This window comes from Aphelocoma coerulescens, chromosome 1 (genome assembly GCF_041296385.1).
Source record: "Aphelocoma coerulescens isolate FSJ_1873_10779 chromosome 1, UR_Acoe_1.0, whole genome shotgun sequence".
Lineage (NCBI taxonomy): Eukaryota > Metazoa > Chordata > Aves > Passeriformes > Corvidae > Aphelocoma > Aphelocoma coerulescens.
In genome coordinates, this window is record NC_091013.1 from 2,609,464 (window position 1) to 2,627,768 (window position 18,305).

Genomic DNA, 18,305 nt, shown 5'->3' on the forward strand with positions numbered 1-18,305 from the left:
AGGAGGAGGAGGAGGGTGGGGGAAGGGGAGGAAGGCGCTCCCTACCCCCGCTTCCGCATCCGCCTCCTCTCCGCCCGCATCCGGCCGCGCGCGCGCGCAGGCGCACGGCCCGCCGATTGGATGCGTCCCGTGACGTCAGAGGGCGGCCGGCCAATGGGCGGCGCGTCCGGAGGGCGGGGCGCGCCGAGGCGGCGGGAGCGGCGGCGGCCGCGCAGCGGGAGCGGAGCGGAGCGGTGAGGGCGGGATGCGGTACGGGCATGGATATAGGGATGGGTGGAGGGAGTGGGGAGTGCTCAGTGCTCAGTGCTCGCCCGCCTTTCCCCGCGCCTCGCCCAGCCCAGGACCCCGCGCTCGCCCGGTTTGTGTCCGGCAGGGTGACGCACCCGCCCCCGGTCCGCCCGAGGCGGAGCGCGGTACCGTGAGCCTGTCCGGGCTCTTGGAACAGCGGCACGGACAGGGCTGTGCCGGCGGGATGAGACACACGAGCGGCGAGCTGAGGGGCTTCTGGGATCGGATGGCGGCGGAGGGGCAGCCCAGGAGCGGCTGGAACGGGGCGGGGACTGTCCCGGTGTGCTCGGCATCCCGGGATGCAGCCGTGATTCCGGAGGTGCGGCCGTGATTCTGGAGATGCTGCTCCCTGAGCCGCCAGGGAGAAAGTGCCTCAGGTGCCTGGCAGAGGTGAGGCAGCGCCCCGGGGTCCTGTCAGGGGTGTAGAACACAGTCGATGTCAGAAGCTGGGGTTAGGATTACTGTTTTCAGCATGAACCTCTGCTTTCACAAAACCACAGCCTTCACAGAACCCCGGCAAAGTGAGATTTAGCGATGTGATCGTTTGAAGTATTGCACAGCACCTGTTACTTGCCTCTTGCCTTCCTCTCGTTTATTTCTCCTCTTCCCATTCTTTCAGGGTGATGTGCCATGGCTCTGTCCGATTCCGACCTTGTGACCTTGGCTCGTCTTGGAGATCCATCCTACTTTGAACTGGTAAGTGCGTTGGGAAACAGATGGGAAACTTGCAGGATGTTCCAGGGGAATTTATACCTGGATCTGGCACTGGCACAGAGTGCCCAGAGAATCTTTGGCTGCAGCATCCCTGGCAGTGTCCAAGGCCAGGCTGGATAGGGTTTGGAGCAACCTGGGATAGTGGAAGGTGCCCCTGCCCATGGCATAGGGGTGGGATGAGATGATCTTTAAGGTCCTTTCCAACCCAAACCGTTCTGGGATTCTCTGATTCTATGATCAGATTTACAGAGTCATTCACAATGTTGATTCAAGCTTCTCTTACAGGTACCTGACACTGTGCATGATTCCCTTGCAAAAACCCCACACTGGGGCAGAGCCCCGAGCCTGTGTGTCCCCACAGCAGGTGTCACTGACTGTGCCACTGGGCCAGGGCAGGCACTGAGGTGCAGATCCTGTCAGCAGAACTTGCCCAACCTATTGGTCCTCTGGCCATTCCTGGGATGCTGCAGCTCAGCCTGACAGATTCTGTCACTGCAGGGCAATCAGCTCTTGGTTGGTGGGATTTCATTCAGCTCTGCACAGTGACTGCAGCATTGCCCCTTCTTTGTTCTTCCCTCTTCCAATTTCATCCATTTCTTTGTGCTTATTTAATCACAGGATGCCGGACTGGTTTGGGTTGGGAGGTGTGGGGGGTCTCCTCCCCCTGCCCTGGGAGAGGGGCCCTGAGGGGAGGCACAGGATTTCCCTGCCCTGGGTGGGCTCCTTCCCGTTGGTCAGTTCGTGTTCCCTGCGCGGGAGGGACCCTTGGGCCCGGGGCTGTGAGGGCTCCTCAGCAGAGCCATGGGCTGGGGAAATAAACAGCTCTGAAACATCTCCCAACAATCTGTCCATATCTATTTCCTTTCCACGGGACTCCTGCTTTGATACATCTTGTTGCAGTATCTGCACTGTAACAGGGAGGGATCCTAAAGCTCATCCCATTCCACCCCTGCCATGGGCAGGGACACCTCCCACTGTGCCAGGCTGCTCCAAGCCCCAATGTCCAGCCTGGCCTTGGGCACTGCCAGGGATCCAGGGGCAGCCCCAGCTGCTCTGGGCACCCTGTGCCAGGGCCTGCCCATCCTGCCAGGGAACAATTCCTGCCCAATCTCCCATCCAGCCCTGCCCTCTGGCACTGGGAAGCCATTCCCTGGCTCCTGCAGCTCCAGTTCCTGATGAATTTTCCCTCTCAGTTAGTGTTGTGCTTTTTCTGGATAAATTGTACTGCTCTTCTGCTTTTGTACTTCCAAGAATACTTCCCTTGCCTGTTTATTTTCCCTTTCTTGCTGTGCTTAAGGAATCTCAGAAATCCCTGTGCTAATCCATATTTGTGCTGCTTGGAGAGCTCATCAGGAGTTATTGATCAGTGCTGTTGTGAAATCCAAGCTGTGGCTTACTGTCCTCCCCAAAGTACAATTCAAATTATCTAACTTGAATTTCTTCTTTGTAAAGCTCTGCCTTTACAAGGGACTGGTGCCAGCAGAGCCATGATCCCATTCAGAATTTATTTATATCAGTCAAAAACTTTTTGGGAGTTTGCTGCTGCCAAAACAAAGCTCTGTAAGAGTTGTCAGTTCTCTTTCAAGATGAGCTGACTTTGAAATCACAGTTGATTTTTTTTCTTTTCCCTCTTTGTTATTGTGTGTCCTGGCCTGTTAAATACATCAATTTTGTAATTTAGAAGCAGCTCTGCATTTCTGTAAAATGATAAAGCAGAAATGATAATTGAGTTGCAGCATTTGCTGCGATACAGAGTGCTTATTAAAGGACACATTTACAATGTTTGTTAAAACAACAGACTTCGTAGGGATCTGTAAATCAGAATAAACCATTTCTTCTTCAGCTTGAGGTGCTCAAATAGGGTTTAAACCCCTTAAAAGTAATGTGAAATACTAAATCAATTACTCCACTTATTTATGGCTTTATTGAAATATACATAAACTCTCACAACTTCTTCAAAAATATTTTTTTAAAAAGCTGTGTTACCTTCTTAAAGCTTTAAGTTTAGTCAGGTAGTCTTGGACATGATTTTGCTGCCTGATTTTTGAGTTATCAATTCCTAGAATCCTGTTCTAGTGTGATTAAAAATATTGTTTAAATGAGTAGAGCTTTTCCTGTCCATTCATAACCATTAACCTGTGGACATTTTTTAATGCATATGCAGGTAAACAGAAGCTGTTTTTTCTCTAAACCATTTTGTTAAATAACTGTAGCAAAAGGCTTTTTTTTTTTTCTTTCTGTTATTGATTTGTTTGCTTTTTGGCTGTGCAGTAGAAGAAATTGTAAATATCTAAATATATTACATGTAAATATGTAAATTGTGTGTTTATCTTTAGGGTCATGGAACCTTTGGACAGCCAGTGCTGCCTAATCGTAAAACAGGTATGGAAACAAAATCAGTATTCTTCCATTTCTATTGCATTGTGGATCTTTGGATTGCTATTTGATTTTATTTTTTTTTGCCTTATTTTGCCTGAAAATGAGTTCATTATTATTTCTGACCAGAAGCATTGTTATATTCTGGAACAATTCTCATCCTTTTCTCCTAATATAACTGAAATAATCAGTAATATTTACATGAATGCAGGCATTTAGTGCTGTGAGGATGGAGATTCAAGGCTTGTGCTTTTAGGTAGGTCTAAAGACAGCTTCAAGTTGATTTTTTTTTTTTTTGCAGGAAAGGTTTTGCAGTAATAATTAACCAAAAATTCACAGTTACAGAAAAGCAGGTGGCTCAGGTTCTTCAGAATTGCATTTGCTGCACAAAGCTGCAATTTGTGGGAATAAACAGATAAAACCAGCTGTAAAAGTGAATTTTTGTGTATTTTCACACCCTCAGGTGAGGCTGCTCTGCTCTGAGAGCACCTGAAACCCCCCCAATAAACTTAATTCCCCTTTTCATTTCCTCCAGAGGAGCTGAATAGAGCCCTGAATCTCCGTGGCTTTTGAGGACAAACCCTGATGGTTTTGTGCCCTGCTGCTCTGGGCAACATTGCCCTGCTTTGATTGTCCTTGATAATTGCAGGGATGCAGGTGGAAGAGGCTGATGTTTTCCCTGGAAAAGAACATTCCCTTCCAGCCCCTGAACAGCCCTTGTGAGTTCCTCATGTGCACAGGGGCTGCATTTATCAGTTTTTACATTAATTTTCTCATCTTTTTTCTCTTCTTCTTCCATTTTTTTTTCTCCTCTCCTTCCATTATTTTTTCCTCTTCGCCTTCCATTTTTTTTCCTCTTCGCCTTCCATTTTTTTTCCTCTTCGCCTTCCATTTTTTTTCCTCTTCGCCTTCCATTTTTCTCTTAATTCAGAACCCAGGGATGAAAATCCTTCCAGCAGATCCCTATCCTTAATTCCATCTGAATCCCCTCTCCCCCTTCCATTTCAAACCCCCTTCAAGTTGCCAGGTGAGTTGAGAGTGTTCAGATTTCCTCGTTTTGGTTCATTAGGGATGCAGGCTGGAAATAATCAGTGCTTTTCATGTTTTTGGCACTTTGTAATGCCTGGACTGTGCAGTGTCATTCCCCTTTTTTTCCCCTTGGAGGAGTTGATCCCTGTGAGGTGTGGTGCAGTCTGCCTGTGGAGAGATTAAGGGAATATTGCAATGTTATGAAAATCAGGATCTTTGGGACTCTGTTCTACACCACGGAAAGCGTTTCCTTTCTAGAGGAACGTGGGTGAGTATCCTCATTTTCCAAGGGGATTTCCTCCAAATCCTCCCACTTTTCTTTGTTGCCTGTGGAAATTCCTTCTGTGATTCCAGCAGGGCTCACACTGCTGCAGGGATGTTGGGGTTCCCAGTTGGGGCTGAGCTGGTCGAGGCCAGAAGTTCTTGAATTCATAGGAGAAAAATATCAAGGATGGGTTTCTGAAAGTTGGAGTCTTTGGGAGTCCAGAGTTTGGGATCTTTGGGAATCTGGGAAGCTGAAGTTTGGGGGGTATTTCAGTATTTAAGAAGCCTGACAGTTGAAAAGCACCACAACCTTTGCAGCTCTTCTTTTTTTGATTATTATTAGTATTTTGATCATTATTATTATTTTTCTCCCTCCTCCTCTGAAGGGCTCGATTTGAATTTGTAAACATTTTCTTCCTTAGCTCTAATCCCCCTAAATAGTCACAATTGAGACCTTGTAACACCTTGGTGTTTGTCTAAATTATAACTTGTTCTGTTTCCCCTCAGTGTGCAGTTCCTGGGCTGGAACATGAAGCCAATCTGTGAACGCAATGTTTTGGAAGACCTTACTGATTCCATTAAAAAAGTTGCTGTAAGTCCTGTACTTTAACTTGATCCGAGTTTTCAAGTCTAATGAATTAATTCAATCTGTCCCTTGAGCATCTTGGGATGATTTTTATTTCCTTTTGCTGGAGTGAAGACATTATTTGAGAACTGAGTTGCAGCTTTCTGGGAAGAAATTATGGCCTAGGCTTGATTCCAGTTGGGATAACTGAGGAAATATTTGCAGTCAGCAATAAAGCTGATGGATGAATGACTTCAAGACTTTTCCCCCCCCATCTCACTTATTTTTCCCTCATTCAACACATGAGATTTTAAATTTGCTGTTGTTGCTGACTTCAAATGGAAACAGAGCAGTGGGGAGGAGCAGATGAGGAATATTCTCAGCAGCTGAAGGGATTTGTTGTTTTTTTTTTTTTTTTAATTAGGTAATGACATTTTTCTTATTTCATTCCTTGAAATCCCCTGCTCAACCCCAGCTACACTCTGCTGCACCCCACCTCTGCTTTCCTCTTCCCACTCCCTCAGCCTTTTTCTCCTCCATGGAAAAGATTGGATTTACATCCCAGAGTGAAATGGATTTGGAGGAGCAGATTTTGGGATGGTTTCTTTGGATGTCTCAGCTGGTCCTTGAGTATTCAGAGAGCTGCAGGAGTGGTTCAAGGGGCTGAATTTCCTAAGCAGACCTCACAGCACCCATGAATGCTCTTTTCCCATGCCAACACTTATTTTTCAACAGAAATCTGGAATGGACCAGAGCAACTGCTCCAGGGATAGTGAATTCCAGCAGAGCAGGAAATGTTACTGGGTTGAACCTGAGCAGACAGAAATTAGAATTACCACATCTTGAGAACTCAATTTGTACTTGTTTTCTCTCCCTGCTCCAGAACATCCCACATTTCATCAGTGGCATCCTGAGGATTGGCAGTGGAATAGAAAATGTGAGTTTCCAGAATTGTTTGGAAGATTCCCTGGAACTGACACCTCCTCAGCCTGAAGTGCTGGGCATGGCAGAGGCAGAGTGGGGTTGGGAGATTTCCTGATCCATTTTTTGTTGTTTTTTTTTTTTTTTTGTTTTGTTTTGTTTTAACAGAATTCAGTTTCTCGTAGAACAGAACCTGTTAAATTTTCCAGCTTGTAAACTTTGGGCTGTGAAGATCCCTGAATTTCCCTGTGTTTAATCAGTTTTTTCCATACTTGGAATAAAGTCTGGGGCCTCCTGGATGTTCAGTGCAAGAGCTAAAAAACAAGCAGTGAATTTAAAAAAAAAACATTGCAGCTTGTAGCAGCAATAGGAAAACCAGAATAAATACAATTGTGTGTCACTGCTGGATTATCCAGTTGCTGGATTTTTGGGGATATTTGTCTTAGTCACATGGATTTTTATATTCTTTTTCGACTGTCATAAGAAGAAGTTTCTAAACCAAATTTTAGGGGGTTGATAGTATTTTTTTTTAATCATTTCAGAAGTTTCTAAATCAAATTTTAGGGGGCTTACAGTATTTTTTTAATCATTTCAGTAATCACAAAGACATTTCTAAATCAAATTCTAGCATTTGAATGCTTCCCCTGCCTCCTGTTGCACAACTGGTTTGATTCTTGGACTGTGCTGTGCTCGAGGTCTCCAGATATTTGTCTTTTTTTGCTGCTGTCAGTTCAAAAATCAGCAAAACCCTGAACAAATTCAGAGAGTAAGGGCTCCAGCACTGCCCTCTGTTTATGAACACCTTGCTTTGTATATGAATGACCTTTTCTTGATTTTCTTTTCTTTTTTTTTCCCATTTGAAACAGGGTTTCTTTCACCTTGCAGAGGCCGTGGATTGGGTCAGATGCGTGGGGGGTGCCAAGGTTCTGCAGGGCCTGGAGGAGCTTGGGGACTGTGGTCGGGTCAAACTTGCACTTGTTTTTGCTGAGTGTGAGTATGGACAGCCCTGGAGGGGCCAGAAATGAGGAAAAACCACTTTGCTCTTAGAAATGGTGAAATAATTAACGTCATTGTTTTCATTCTGGGCTTCTCCAGTAATAAATAATCATTTTTGAATGCTCCTGTTGCTGGATTTGTTGCAGATCCTCAGTTGTGTGTCAGGTTTTGCTGTCAGGCAGGAGCAGAGCAGGAGTTTTAGTGGCAGAGGATAAACCCTTAATGGCTCAGAGAAATTCCCTCACCCACTGGGTTTTCCTGGATCTTGTCTCCAGGGAAACGTTCCATCACCAGAGTGGCACTGGAAGATTGTGATTTAGTGGAAGAATTGAAAGCTGAGACCTCTGAGAGCTCCAGGAGGGTGAGAGAAGCTCTCTGAATGTGTTTGGGTTGGTTTTGGGGGTGGGGTTCTGATTATCAGGGATTGTAAAAATCCCCAAGTGATTACAGAGAAATGTTTCAAAAGCTCGAGTGTTTCATTGTGCTGGCAGAAACAATTCCTTTTACCACACGAAATAATTACCTGCTGAATTAATTGAGTTTAACCCCAGTGGGGGCTGAATTGTTTGTCCTTGCTCTCACAGGAGAGTGAAGCCATGAAACAGAAAGGAAATGCTCAATTTTCCCAAGGAGCCCTGAGCTGTGCCATTGTGTCCTACACCAAAGCCATCGAGTTTTGGTAAGAGCTGAACTCGCCTTCTTCACGTTGATCCTCATTTTGCACAATTTTGCATCAGCCACTTTAATTAGAGGCCAAATGATACCTAATTAAAGAAAGAACCCAACCCTATCACCCATTTTTCCCCCATTACTGCTGGGTTTTGTGCTTTTACTGCTCCAGAAGTCCTGTTAGGGTTTAAAATGACCCAAGAGCAAGGGGAGCAAATGGGGTGAACAACCATGGACAGCCAGTGTGGGTGTCTTCCCTCGAAATACTCTTCCAAGTGGTGCAAATATTTATCAGCTATGATGCAAAAGGAATAAACACCAAAGATTTTGGCAGCTCTTAGGCTTTATTTCCTTTTGCAAGCCTTGTTTAATTTCTTCCCTAAAAGTGTTTCCTGAAAGGCTCTGGAGACTTTCCTGGGAGAAGGAGATCAAATGGGAATTTTTAGGGCGTTTTCCCCCTCCCACAGGAATGTCAGCAGGGTTGGTGTGTTCACCACAGGTGTTGTGGTCATGAAAATGCTGATTTTACTCATCCTGGTGTCTGTAAAATCCAGGGAAATGGATAAAATCCCGCTTCCCACAAAACCACGTTGTGCAGAGTGTTGGATTTTTCATTTTGAGGGCTGTGGGTTTATAACTGTGCCCTGGAAAGGTTCAGCATTTTGGGTTTATTTACGCTTCCTTTTACCCAGACCGAGGTCTCATCGTGTACAATTCAATTTAATCAATTAATCCCTAATATTCTCTGACTAAATTCCCATAAAGGCCACGTGGCAGGATAGGTTTTGGTCTCAAATTCCAGCTGGTTTCAGCCTTCTTTGGAAAATGGAATCCCTGATGTCAAGGCCGTGAAGGGAGGAGCAGAATTCAGTGGAAAACACAGGAAATCCTGTGGCTGGTAAAGAGCAAAGGAGGTCATGTGATTTCCAGGAACTGCAGGGCTGAGCTGCTCTTGGAGAGCAGGCTGAGAAGAATTTGAATTAGTTGCAAGTTGCTTGAATGGGCCCAGATCTTACAAATGATCCCACAATTAAAATGAACACTCCCAGTGAGAACCTGTAAATCCATGGGGCTTTCTGTGTGTGCTGGGGCTGGAGTTTTTGCAGGCAGTTCTTGTGAAAACTTCATTTTTCTTCTCCTTGGGGCTTCCAGAAGTAATACCCACTATTAACTCTTCATAATCTTATTTTTTTTAAGCCCTTTGAACCACCTCCTGTATGGAAACCGAGCTCTGTGCTTCATCCTCACCAGGCAGTACGAGTGAGTAACCCCTGAGATGCTGGGCTGAGCTGCATTAAAACTTGGGCACATTTATAAGAAAAGAATAGTTTTAAAGCTAAAATACAGAATTATTTGTGTTTATGGGACTGCAGTTATTTGAGATCCATGGATTCTCCATCCCTGGAAGTGTCCCAAGGGTGGGACTTGGAGTACCTGGGACATTGGAAGGTGTCCCTGCCCATTTTGGGGTGGAACTGGGTGAGCTTTAAGGTCCTTTCCCACCCAGACTATTCCATAGTTCTATGAACTGCTGTTCTATTCAGTTTTTATTTTTATATTCTACTTCTTCTATTTGTATTTATGCTTTTTACACCAGCCTGTAGATTTTTCTGAGGTACAAATAGTAAATCCCTCCTCTTTCCCTCCTCCCAGGAGAGCTGCAGTTGATGGAAAAAGAGCCATTATTCTCAAGCCTGATTGGCCAAAGGTTGGTTTCTTACATGTTCCAAAAATGTCTTTTTTTTGGCATTTTAAAGCAAGATGAGAACCCAGAGTTGATTTCTTATGAATGAACACAGAGCCCTGGGGACTGAGAATTCTGCCAAGTGCCCAATTTGCTTGGGTTTTTATATTTAAAATGTTATTTTGAGCTGCCTGTCAGTGTTGGTACGAGGTGCTTGGCATGTGTAAAGACAGAGAAAATGTTTATTATGCTGGGAGTTGTCACAGTACTTTAAAAAGAATAAATGTAGATAGAATATATTCAAAAGTCCTGATTAATGGCCAGCAGGTGTTTCCCAATATTCTTGGCCTGAAGGAGAGTAAATAACGGATACTTAGAAAATTGCAAAGTAGTTGAGATTAGGAGGAAAAAGCAAATTTGCTCTTTTCCAAAGCAGAGAAAGCAGGAAAAAAGCAAATTTGCTTTATTTCCAAAGCTCTTCCCAGTGATTTATCTCTGTTTCAACGTGCTGAGCAGTTCAAAACTGATTCTCCATCAGCAGAGAGCAGTCCCCTTCCTGGATGATACAAACTTTGACTTCTTGCTGCCTGCTGCAGCTGCTTGGGACATAAATCCTTCTCTCAGTGGTGTGGGTGAAACCTCAAAATCCCCATTTCTGTCCCTGTAGGGTCACCACCACTACTGCAAAGCCCTGTCCCTGCTGGGCAAAGCTGAGGAGGCCCTGGAGGCCAACGAGAGAGCCCAGGAGCTCTGCAAGAAAAACCCTGGGGGGCTCAAAGAACTCATCCAGCAGCATGAGAAATTAAAGAAGACCCTGGAAGAAATCCACGGTAATTTTTTTGCTGACTGCAAAATTGGTACCTTTGCTTTGAAACCAGCTCAGTTTTTGTTTTAATTCCTCCCTCGTTTCATTTTCTGTAGGTACTAAACATCACCAGAAGGCAGGGAAGCCTCTGCTTGAGAAAAAGTAAGGAATTGGCAAGTTTGCTTTGCTTTTAATTTGTTTTTTGTTTTTTTTTTTTGTAAGTAGCAATGCTTACCATAACATTGAACTAATACATAATGTAGATATTGCATCAATTTTGTTGTCTTATCAGTAAATAAAAATGGAAGTAATAAATTGATTAGGAGTACAGAGGATTTCTAAGAACTAAATAAACTTACCTGGAGTATCCAAAGCAGCGTGGGCAGCAGGGCCAGGGTACTTTTAATTATTAATTGCCATTATTAATTATTTAATTAAAAAAACTAGAAATGTAATCATTGAATTGCAGTCCCTCTTGTAGAAAATGTGATTTTTTTTTGTTGTTGTTGCTGTATCTTTGCACAAGTTTGGATTGTGGAATTTGAAACTATAAAAATGACTGATGAAATCTTTTAAATACATTTATGGAATTACACCTCTGAGAGGGGCAAACTCCTTTATTTGTCCGTTTTTTCATGTTATACATGTGTTAAATATGGAGAAAAGGACAGGGATTCTCTCTTTTTACACACCAGAGACTGCACCTCTTCAAAATCTCCTTTAAAAAGCTCCCAAGAAAAGAAAGAAGTAGAAAAAGACAAGAAGAGAGCCCAGGCTGAGCCCAAACATCACCATGGTCCTCAAAAACGTGATGCCAAGGTACAGCTGGAATTGCAGGAATTCCTGCCTGGAATTCTGCAATTCTTTTAGCAATTGGGCACTTTTCCTGGGATATTTCGCTGCCAAACTGGGATTTAAAGGAGGTGGGAGGTGGTTGTTTGGAGGAGGAGATGGCCAGTGTCATGTTTTTACACTAATTATTGATTTAAAGAGATGATTTGTGACATTTTTGTTGTCCTTGCTGTTGTTATTGTAAGATAATAAATCATAATTTATATATTCTGATTTAGCCTATGGATTGCACTATAAAAAAGCTGCATCATGCAGAAAATGCTGGTAAATAATGTGAATTTACAGCTGTGGCAGGACAATTCCAGCAGAGCTGTGGGGAAGCTGTTTGTGCTCTCAGAGCAGGGGGAGGGCCCTGGGCAGTGACGTGGCCCTGGGAAAACGAAACCAGAGCAGGAGGGCAGGAAATGGAACTTTTGGAGTTTCTTGGCAGAGAAAAACCAGCTGGGAAAAGCCCCAGAAGTGCTCAGATTTTCTTTTATGTTCTCATGAAAACTCTCATCTGTTTTCATGCCATGAAAATCTCTGTAGGTCTGTAAGTTTGTGTTCCCTCAGTGGAAAAGGCTGGTGTGTGTGTCAGATTTGCAGCTAATATCAACTGATAAGAGCTTGAGGGGAAAATCATTACAAAAGCAAATTATTTTTCTTTACCTCTTGATTAAGAACATAATTCAGCACATTTTCATTTCTTTAGTTGCTGAGGGTTTGCTTTTTTTGGTTTTTTTGCTTTGTTTAAATCCAGTGAGGGAGATTGATTTGGGTTTTGTCATCGGATATTTTTGTCATCAGGTGACTGAACCCCAGAGAACAGAAGGCAAAATTTCCACGCTGGAGCAGCCTCCAAGTGAGTTTATTTTTGCTCTTTATCAAGTCAGAGCCTCTTCTTCCTCTGCTGCTGCTGTAATTAATAATGAGAAGTGCATTTCCTGTCATTTTCACAATAACCAATCATTTACTTCTTTCTTAGACACTTCTGTAGTTGTGTTGTAAGTCCTTGATGCTTTAGTAATTTGAATCTCCTTGACATGGATGAATTCAGGATTGAAATTGGAATTGGATTGGATTGGATTGGAATTAAGAAGTAAAATCTGAGTCACAGGCTGGAAGTGCTTTCCTTCCCCCTGAGCCAGGATCTGAAAGGATTTAAATTTAACAGGAGTCTGTATTTCAGTGTTTACAATTAATTTGTGGTTAATAAAAGCTCCATCAGAAAATAATTCTGCAGGTAAAGAGGAAAGAGGCCATAAAATATTTGGCAGAGTAGATCTTTAGCTGCAGACTTTGCGAGTTTTAAGTGTGATTGATTGTTCATGTTTGGGGCTTTTTTTTGCATAAATAAATCATTTTATAGACAGAACTCCCGCCCCCCCCCCCCAAATCTCCCCCAGTACCAGAGTTACTTTTCTGCAGGGAAAGTGGAGTTCAGGCAGTTCTGAGCTTCAAAAGGAAATCTTTCCTTAAATTTTCCTTGGGATTTTTACCACCTGCTCTCACTTGTCTGAAGTCTTTGGTGCCTGTTCCTTGGCATATTTAGATACCTGAGGAGGTGGCAAAGCACAGAGCACTCGAAAATCGGATTTTAGGGAGCCACTGAAGGTGTATTAGAAAATCCTATTTTTCAATGAGCAGTAGGAGAGGTGATCCTGCCCTTGTGAGCTTCGGACATCTGTGAACGTCTTGAAGGATGAAAAGGATTTCTTGGGAGATGGAAAATGTGGGGAAGGTTGCAAAGGAGAGCTCGAGATGTTTTTGTTGGAAAAGTGTTACGTGGGAGGATAATGGAGAAAAGAATGAAGACTTTCTTCTTCTGTGAAGGCAGGCTGGGAGAGATGGGATTGCTCAGCCTGGAGAAGGTTTTGGGGACACCATAAAGCCCTTTCCAGGGCCTAAAGGGGCTCCAGGAGAGCTGCAGAGGGACTGGGGACAAGGCATGGAGGGACAGGAGCCAGGGAATGGCTTCCCAGTGCCAGAGGGCAGGGCTGGATGGGAGATTGAGAAAAAAATCCTTCCTTGTGAGGGTGTGGAACCCCTGGCTTTCTAAATCCCTTCTCCAGGAGGAGTGTGGGCATGACTGGATCCATGTTAAGTGACAGACTTGGGCACTGGTTTCTGTCCAAGGATTTATTTGGGTGTAATCGATCCTTCCTATGAGTTTGTCCCTCAGGATTAAGGATGGCAAACCCAGTATATTTATATAGGTAAAACAAATCCTGGCTCTCAGTTGGTGGTGGTACCGATTAGAGTCAGGGATTTTAATCAGTTATCTATTACACAATAGACATGATTATAACTGATATTTTAGTGCATTGTTTGTTCAAGCAATAGTTTAATAATGACTATTTTTTGGCCTGGAGAAGAGAAGGCTCCAGGGGGAGACCTTAAATCCCCTTCCAGGGTCTAAAGAGAGCTCCAAGCGAGCTGGAGAGGGACTCGGGACACGGGATGGAGGGACAGACAGGACGAGGGGGAATGGCCTTGAGCTGAAGGAGGTGGTGCTGAAACCAGCTAGAAACAAACTTTGTAACCAAATGTGAAGCCTTAGAAAGCAGCCATTCCTTACCCTCAGTGCTGGACACATCCAGAGACTTCAACATCACTTCTGCTGGAGTTCATTTCCGTGCATCCACCTCTTCCTGGGAGTCCCTTCGTGGCCCTGGAGGGTTGTCTGAAGGGGTCTCTGGGTTTGTATTCACTTGAGAGCCCCCAATATTCTGGGTTTCCTTTCCTCGAGCTCCTCTTTGGGCGTGTGCTGTTGTTTCTTGTTGCACAACTTTGCCACAACCCCGCTGTATTCCTCCCTGAAGGATCTGTTTCTCCCCAGTTCCCAGCTGTGTTCAGCATCCCCTGTGCCTCCCTGACATTCCTTTATCTCCTTTGCAAGCTGCTCTCTAAGCTCTTATCCAGCAGCTTCAGGGGAACTGAACATTCCCCTTCTCCGTGTTGCCTGTCAGGACAGGATGAAACTGGGCATTAAAGTAGAAATTCTTCCCTGGGAGAGGGCTGAGACCCTGGCACAGAGAGGCTGGAGAAGGGGCAGGGTGGCTGATTTTCAGAGGAGTTGAGGAAGGGAGAGGGATAATGCTGGCAGAGATCCGACAGTCCTAGGCCAGAGACCACGGTGTGTGTTGGACGCAGCAATTTCCAAAAACTCGTGCTCATCCCATGTTTCTTCTTTATTTTCACTGCTTTGTTTTCGCTTTCTCTTCTCCCTTTCTCCTCCCCCTCGTTTTTCAGAGCAAAATATTTGATTTGAAGGGAGGAGGAGGAGGCTGCCAGTGACTGGCTGGCCCCAGTTTGCTGTGGGTGGGGAGGAAGAGCATTTTTTTTTTTTCCCTTTGCCTTTGTTCCCTGAACTTGCAGGAGTTTTAATGGAAAAGAACTTAATGCCACATTATATTATTGCAAAGCTATTGGCCTTTTTGATTTATTTTTCGTGCTACTTCCTATTTTTGGTCTTCATGTACTGCTTCTTTGAGCTTGTGTATATTTTTATTAAATATCTTTGGTCACTCCTAATGGGAAGTGCTGGGAAAAGTAATACTACTTCTCCTAATATTTTTAAGTGTTTGTGGGGTAAGTAAATCATGTTTTCTGTGGAATTAATGTATTTCTTTAAGTATTTCAACTGTAAATCAGCTGAATTTGCTTGTTACCTTTATTCAGAAGCTTTTTTGTTTAATCTGAAAGCAGCATTTGAAGTTGGGTGTTGTAGGGGAGGAGTTGTTTCTATGGGAATTGTTTCTGGAGTAATTTTTGTTGAATGGCTTTTGAAATTAGATCATTCAGTGCAAAACCAATGCTGATTAATTTCTTCCTTTGCTGGTGAGGTGGTTTCTTTTCACTAAGGTTTTGTTGTGGATTAGATTGGTTCCTTAAGGAAAAGCAACACATAAAATGAAGAGAAGGTGAAATATCTCAGCCTCTGGATGGTTAAATGATGATGTGCTGGAGGTGTTTTCTGCTTCTCAGGAGGATTCTTGTTTCCCATCGTTTTAAGTATCTCTATTCAGAGGAATTTGTGGTGATTTTTGGTGTAGCTTTGGAGTTCCCATGTGTTCCAGCAGACATCCACTCAAGGAGTGGTTCATGAAATAAGTCTGAACATGTTCAGTCTTTGTGACTCTTGATTTTTGTGCTGACTCCTTTAAATTTCAGGTCATTGAGGAGCTTTTGATGAGAAATGGCTCCTGGGATGAGGCACTAAGTGCCCATGGATAGGATTTAACCTGAGGAATGTTTATGGGACACCTCCCCTGCCTGGAGGGAGAGTACTCAGGGCTGGATCTGGATTTTTTTTCCACAGTTGATGTCTTTCAGTATTTCATGTTTAAAATACTCTGAGTAGCATTTTTAAGCACAGATGGTTGCTAAAACTTCATGTATAACATTTATAACTCCTTCTCCTGTTTTCAAATTTGACTTTCCGGTAGTTGAGCATAACAATAAACCCAAAAGTCACAATCCAGGTGCTGGAGTGTTTTTCCCATGGCTGTGTCCAATAAAAAAGATGATTTTGCAGTTAATGGCAGGAATTCCTGCGTTTGCCCATCACAGTAAAGTATTAGAACACATTTTCTCCTTCCTCCTTGCTCAGGAATTGTTTCCTCAGTCCCTGTTCCACAGCAGGGTTGGATCTCTGGAGTTGGGAAGTGCCTCAGTGAACTTTGTGTGAGGTCTTTGATGTGAAATTTGGGAGTTAAAAGCGAATTGGTCTCACATGATAAATCCTGCCTTGTTTTTGTCATCCAGCATTTCCACACTGTTGAATTTATTTATTTTCTAGCCAGGGCCATCTGTCTCTGGTTGTTTACATTTGAGATTGACAGGGGTTGAACTGAATTTTAACTCTGGGGTTTTGAAGTAAAAAAGTCTTCCTCATCATTTTTTTCTAGAGAAACTTGAACTTCTGTGGGGATCTGTTACTCCCTTTGAAAATTCTGATTGTTCACTGATAGTATAACAAAAAAAACCCCAAACCCCAAACAATTTTATTATAAAATATTGCACAATGTTACTTTATAATACATCTCATAATGTAGAATGTATGTACTGTAATATACTGTATTATTCACTATCATATAATTTATAGTATATATAATGTATAATACATTATAACATAATGTATTATATGTTTAACAATACATAATTATATAATAATGATGATTATTTTATATATATATATACAATAATATCAACTGTGCTTTTGTAGGACAGACTGATTTCTTTAGCTTGGAGTCCACTTTAATAGTTTCAATTTTGTGGAGTCAGATCACACCTTGCAGGATTTTAAGATTCTTCTATTTGTTTGAAATCTTTCCCCTTTTTAGGTTTCATAAAATCCTATACTATTGAACCAAAATAAAACCAAATTCATGGTATTAACACTTTTTGGTTGTGTTAGTTTTGACCTGGTCAGTTTTTAAGATCTGCAGTTTCTAGAGCAAAAGGTGAGTTCCCAGTGCATTTTTTTGGTTGCTTGTTTTAGGTAATGATCGTCTTGTTTAAAATCCTTTCCCTTGTTACAGACCAAAGTCAGCAAAACAAACGAAGGCCAAAAGCCAAAACTTGTGACTATGAAAAGATGAGGTAAAAAAGACTTTATTTTAAAATTGGTTATTACTGTGAGCTATTTTATGGAAGATTAATGTCACTTGGATGTGCTGCTTGCCTCTTACTTGTGGCTTTGTGTACATTTTTTATGTCCTGATAAGTGGGTAAAGTCCCCAAAATTCCAGTTTTTCCACAGTTACTACTTGAAAACTGAACATGTTCCATGCCCAGCTGAATTTTAATAAATGAAGGCATCATTTGAATAATTGCTGTTAAAGCAGAGGGGTAACAGAAGTTTTGTCTCAGTTGTTACATCCGAAGTTACACCACAACACAACTCACTCTTACCTCATTTCCAAGGCCTCCTTTGCACCAAATCATTTTTCAAGCTCTGACACTTCCTGAGCTCAGGAAAAAGATGAAATCTGGTTTTATAACTTTTATACTTACAAAGATACACAAGTTCTTATAAGAACTTCACTTGGAATCCTTTGGTTGGTTGTTGGCTCCAATTTTCACTTAAAGCACAACCAAAGTCAGATTTTTAAATCAGGGGTACTCCTGTAGAACAGGAGTGTGAATGGTTGTGTTTGGTGGTTTGGGGCTGAAATTCAATTAGTGGAGGTAAAAAGCACTGTAGATTTTATGGATAGTAATTATGCTTCCTTAAAGTTTAACAGAGGCAATTGTTGTTGCCAGTGGTGCTGGGGCTGCCACGCTCCAGAGATTCTTGGTTGTGTTTAGGATGGCTCAGAACAGGAGGGTGCAGCAAAATAAGATTTTCCCATGGAAATAGGAATGTTTCCATTAAAGAGAATTGTTCCAAGGCAGATTCCTGGTGCAGAAGAGCCCAAGCCTTTAGGAAACCTGGTTGCTCCCAGTCCTAATCTAAGTGTGACCACAAACCCAAATATCTTTTAATCAGTGTTTATTGCAGTGTGATCCTGTTGTTCCCTCATAATTTTTTGAGTACCCCTGTAGGTAGGAAAATTGAAATTTTGCCACGGGAGAGGTCACTGATGCCATTCAGCTGAATTAGCACTGGCTTCCTTTTCCTTTCACTATAAGGAGAGGAAATTTTTTCATTTACTCTGGAACAAATCCTCTTTAAAGCAGCTGAACCAGCTCCAGAATTGCTTCTCCACTGGGGGAGTTGATGGAAATCACACAGTTTATTAAAAATTAATTTAGATTTAAAGGACTTTACAAACCCTTGGTGCCCCTGTCCTGCTTTTTGTAGGGATGACGTGGATGTGAAGAGAGAGCCTAAGGCCATGGAGGATAAAGGCTGCAGTGCTGTGCCACAGGTAATGGGAATTCAGCAGCTCATGGCCTTAAACTGGAAATGATTTGTCATTTTTCAGGAATGTTGCAAAAAATCTTGGTTTGTTCCGAAATTGGGCTCTGTGCTCTGCACGGCTCTGATCAGAGGCAGAAACTCTGTGGTTACACTGATTTATTCTGGAGTTCTCTTCTGGTTCCTCTTTCTTCTCCTGCTGTAAAACCTGCCTGGGAATCATTCAAGGCTTTATAAAGCCCTTCCCAAAATTCTGCCTAAATGTTTTCCTGTGCTGGATACGTTTGGGAATAACCAC

The 18,305-nt window shown here is 43.0% G+C and overlaps 1 protein-coding gene across 6 annotated transcripts in view; it reads left to right on the forward strand.

Moving 5' to 3' along the window:
• Positions 1-133: 133 nt before the first annotated feature.
• The window catches only part of TTC3 (tetratricopeptide repeat domain 3), a 43,211-nt gene continuing 25,039 nt past the window's right edge, over positions 134-18,305 (forward strand). For 2 of the 6 annotated variants that reach the window (XM_069010515.1, XM_069010603.1), the window contains exons 1-17: positions 134-233; positions 908-984; positions 3,339-3,384; positions 4,543-4,675; positions 5,179-5,263; positions 6,120-6,173; positions 7,024-7,147; positions 7,429-7,514; positions 7,738-7,832; positions 9,020-9,082; positions 9,476-9,530; positions 10,174-10,336; positions 10,428-10,473; positions 11,007-11,130; positions 11,950-12,004; positions 16,686-16,746; positions 17,951-18,017. In XM_069010515.1, the coding sequence (XP_068866616.1) occupies positions 919-984; positions 3,339-3,384; positions 4,543-4,675; positions 5,179-5,263; positions 6,120-6,173; positions 7,024-7,147; positions 7,429-7,514; positions 7,738-7,832; positions 9,020-9,082; positions 9,476-9,530; positions 10,174-10,336; positions 10,428-10,473; positions 11,007-11,130; positions 11,950-12,004; positions 16,686-16,746; positions 17,951-18,017 (1,323 nt within the window). In that variant the 5' untranslated portion in view covers positions 134-233; positions 908-918. The other 4 variants (XM_069010777.1, XM_069010688.1, XM_069010936.1 and 1 more) reach the window with 4 other exon arrangements.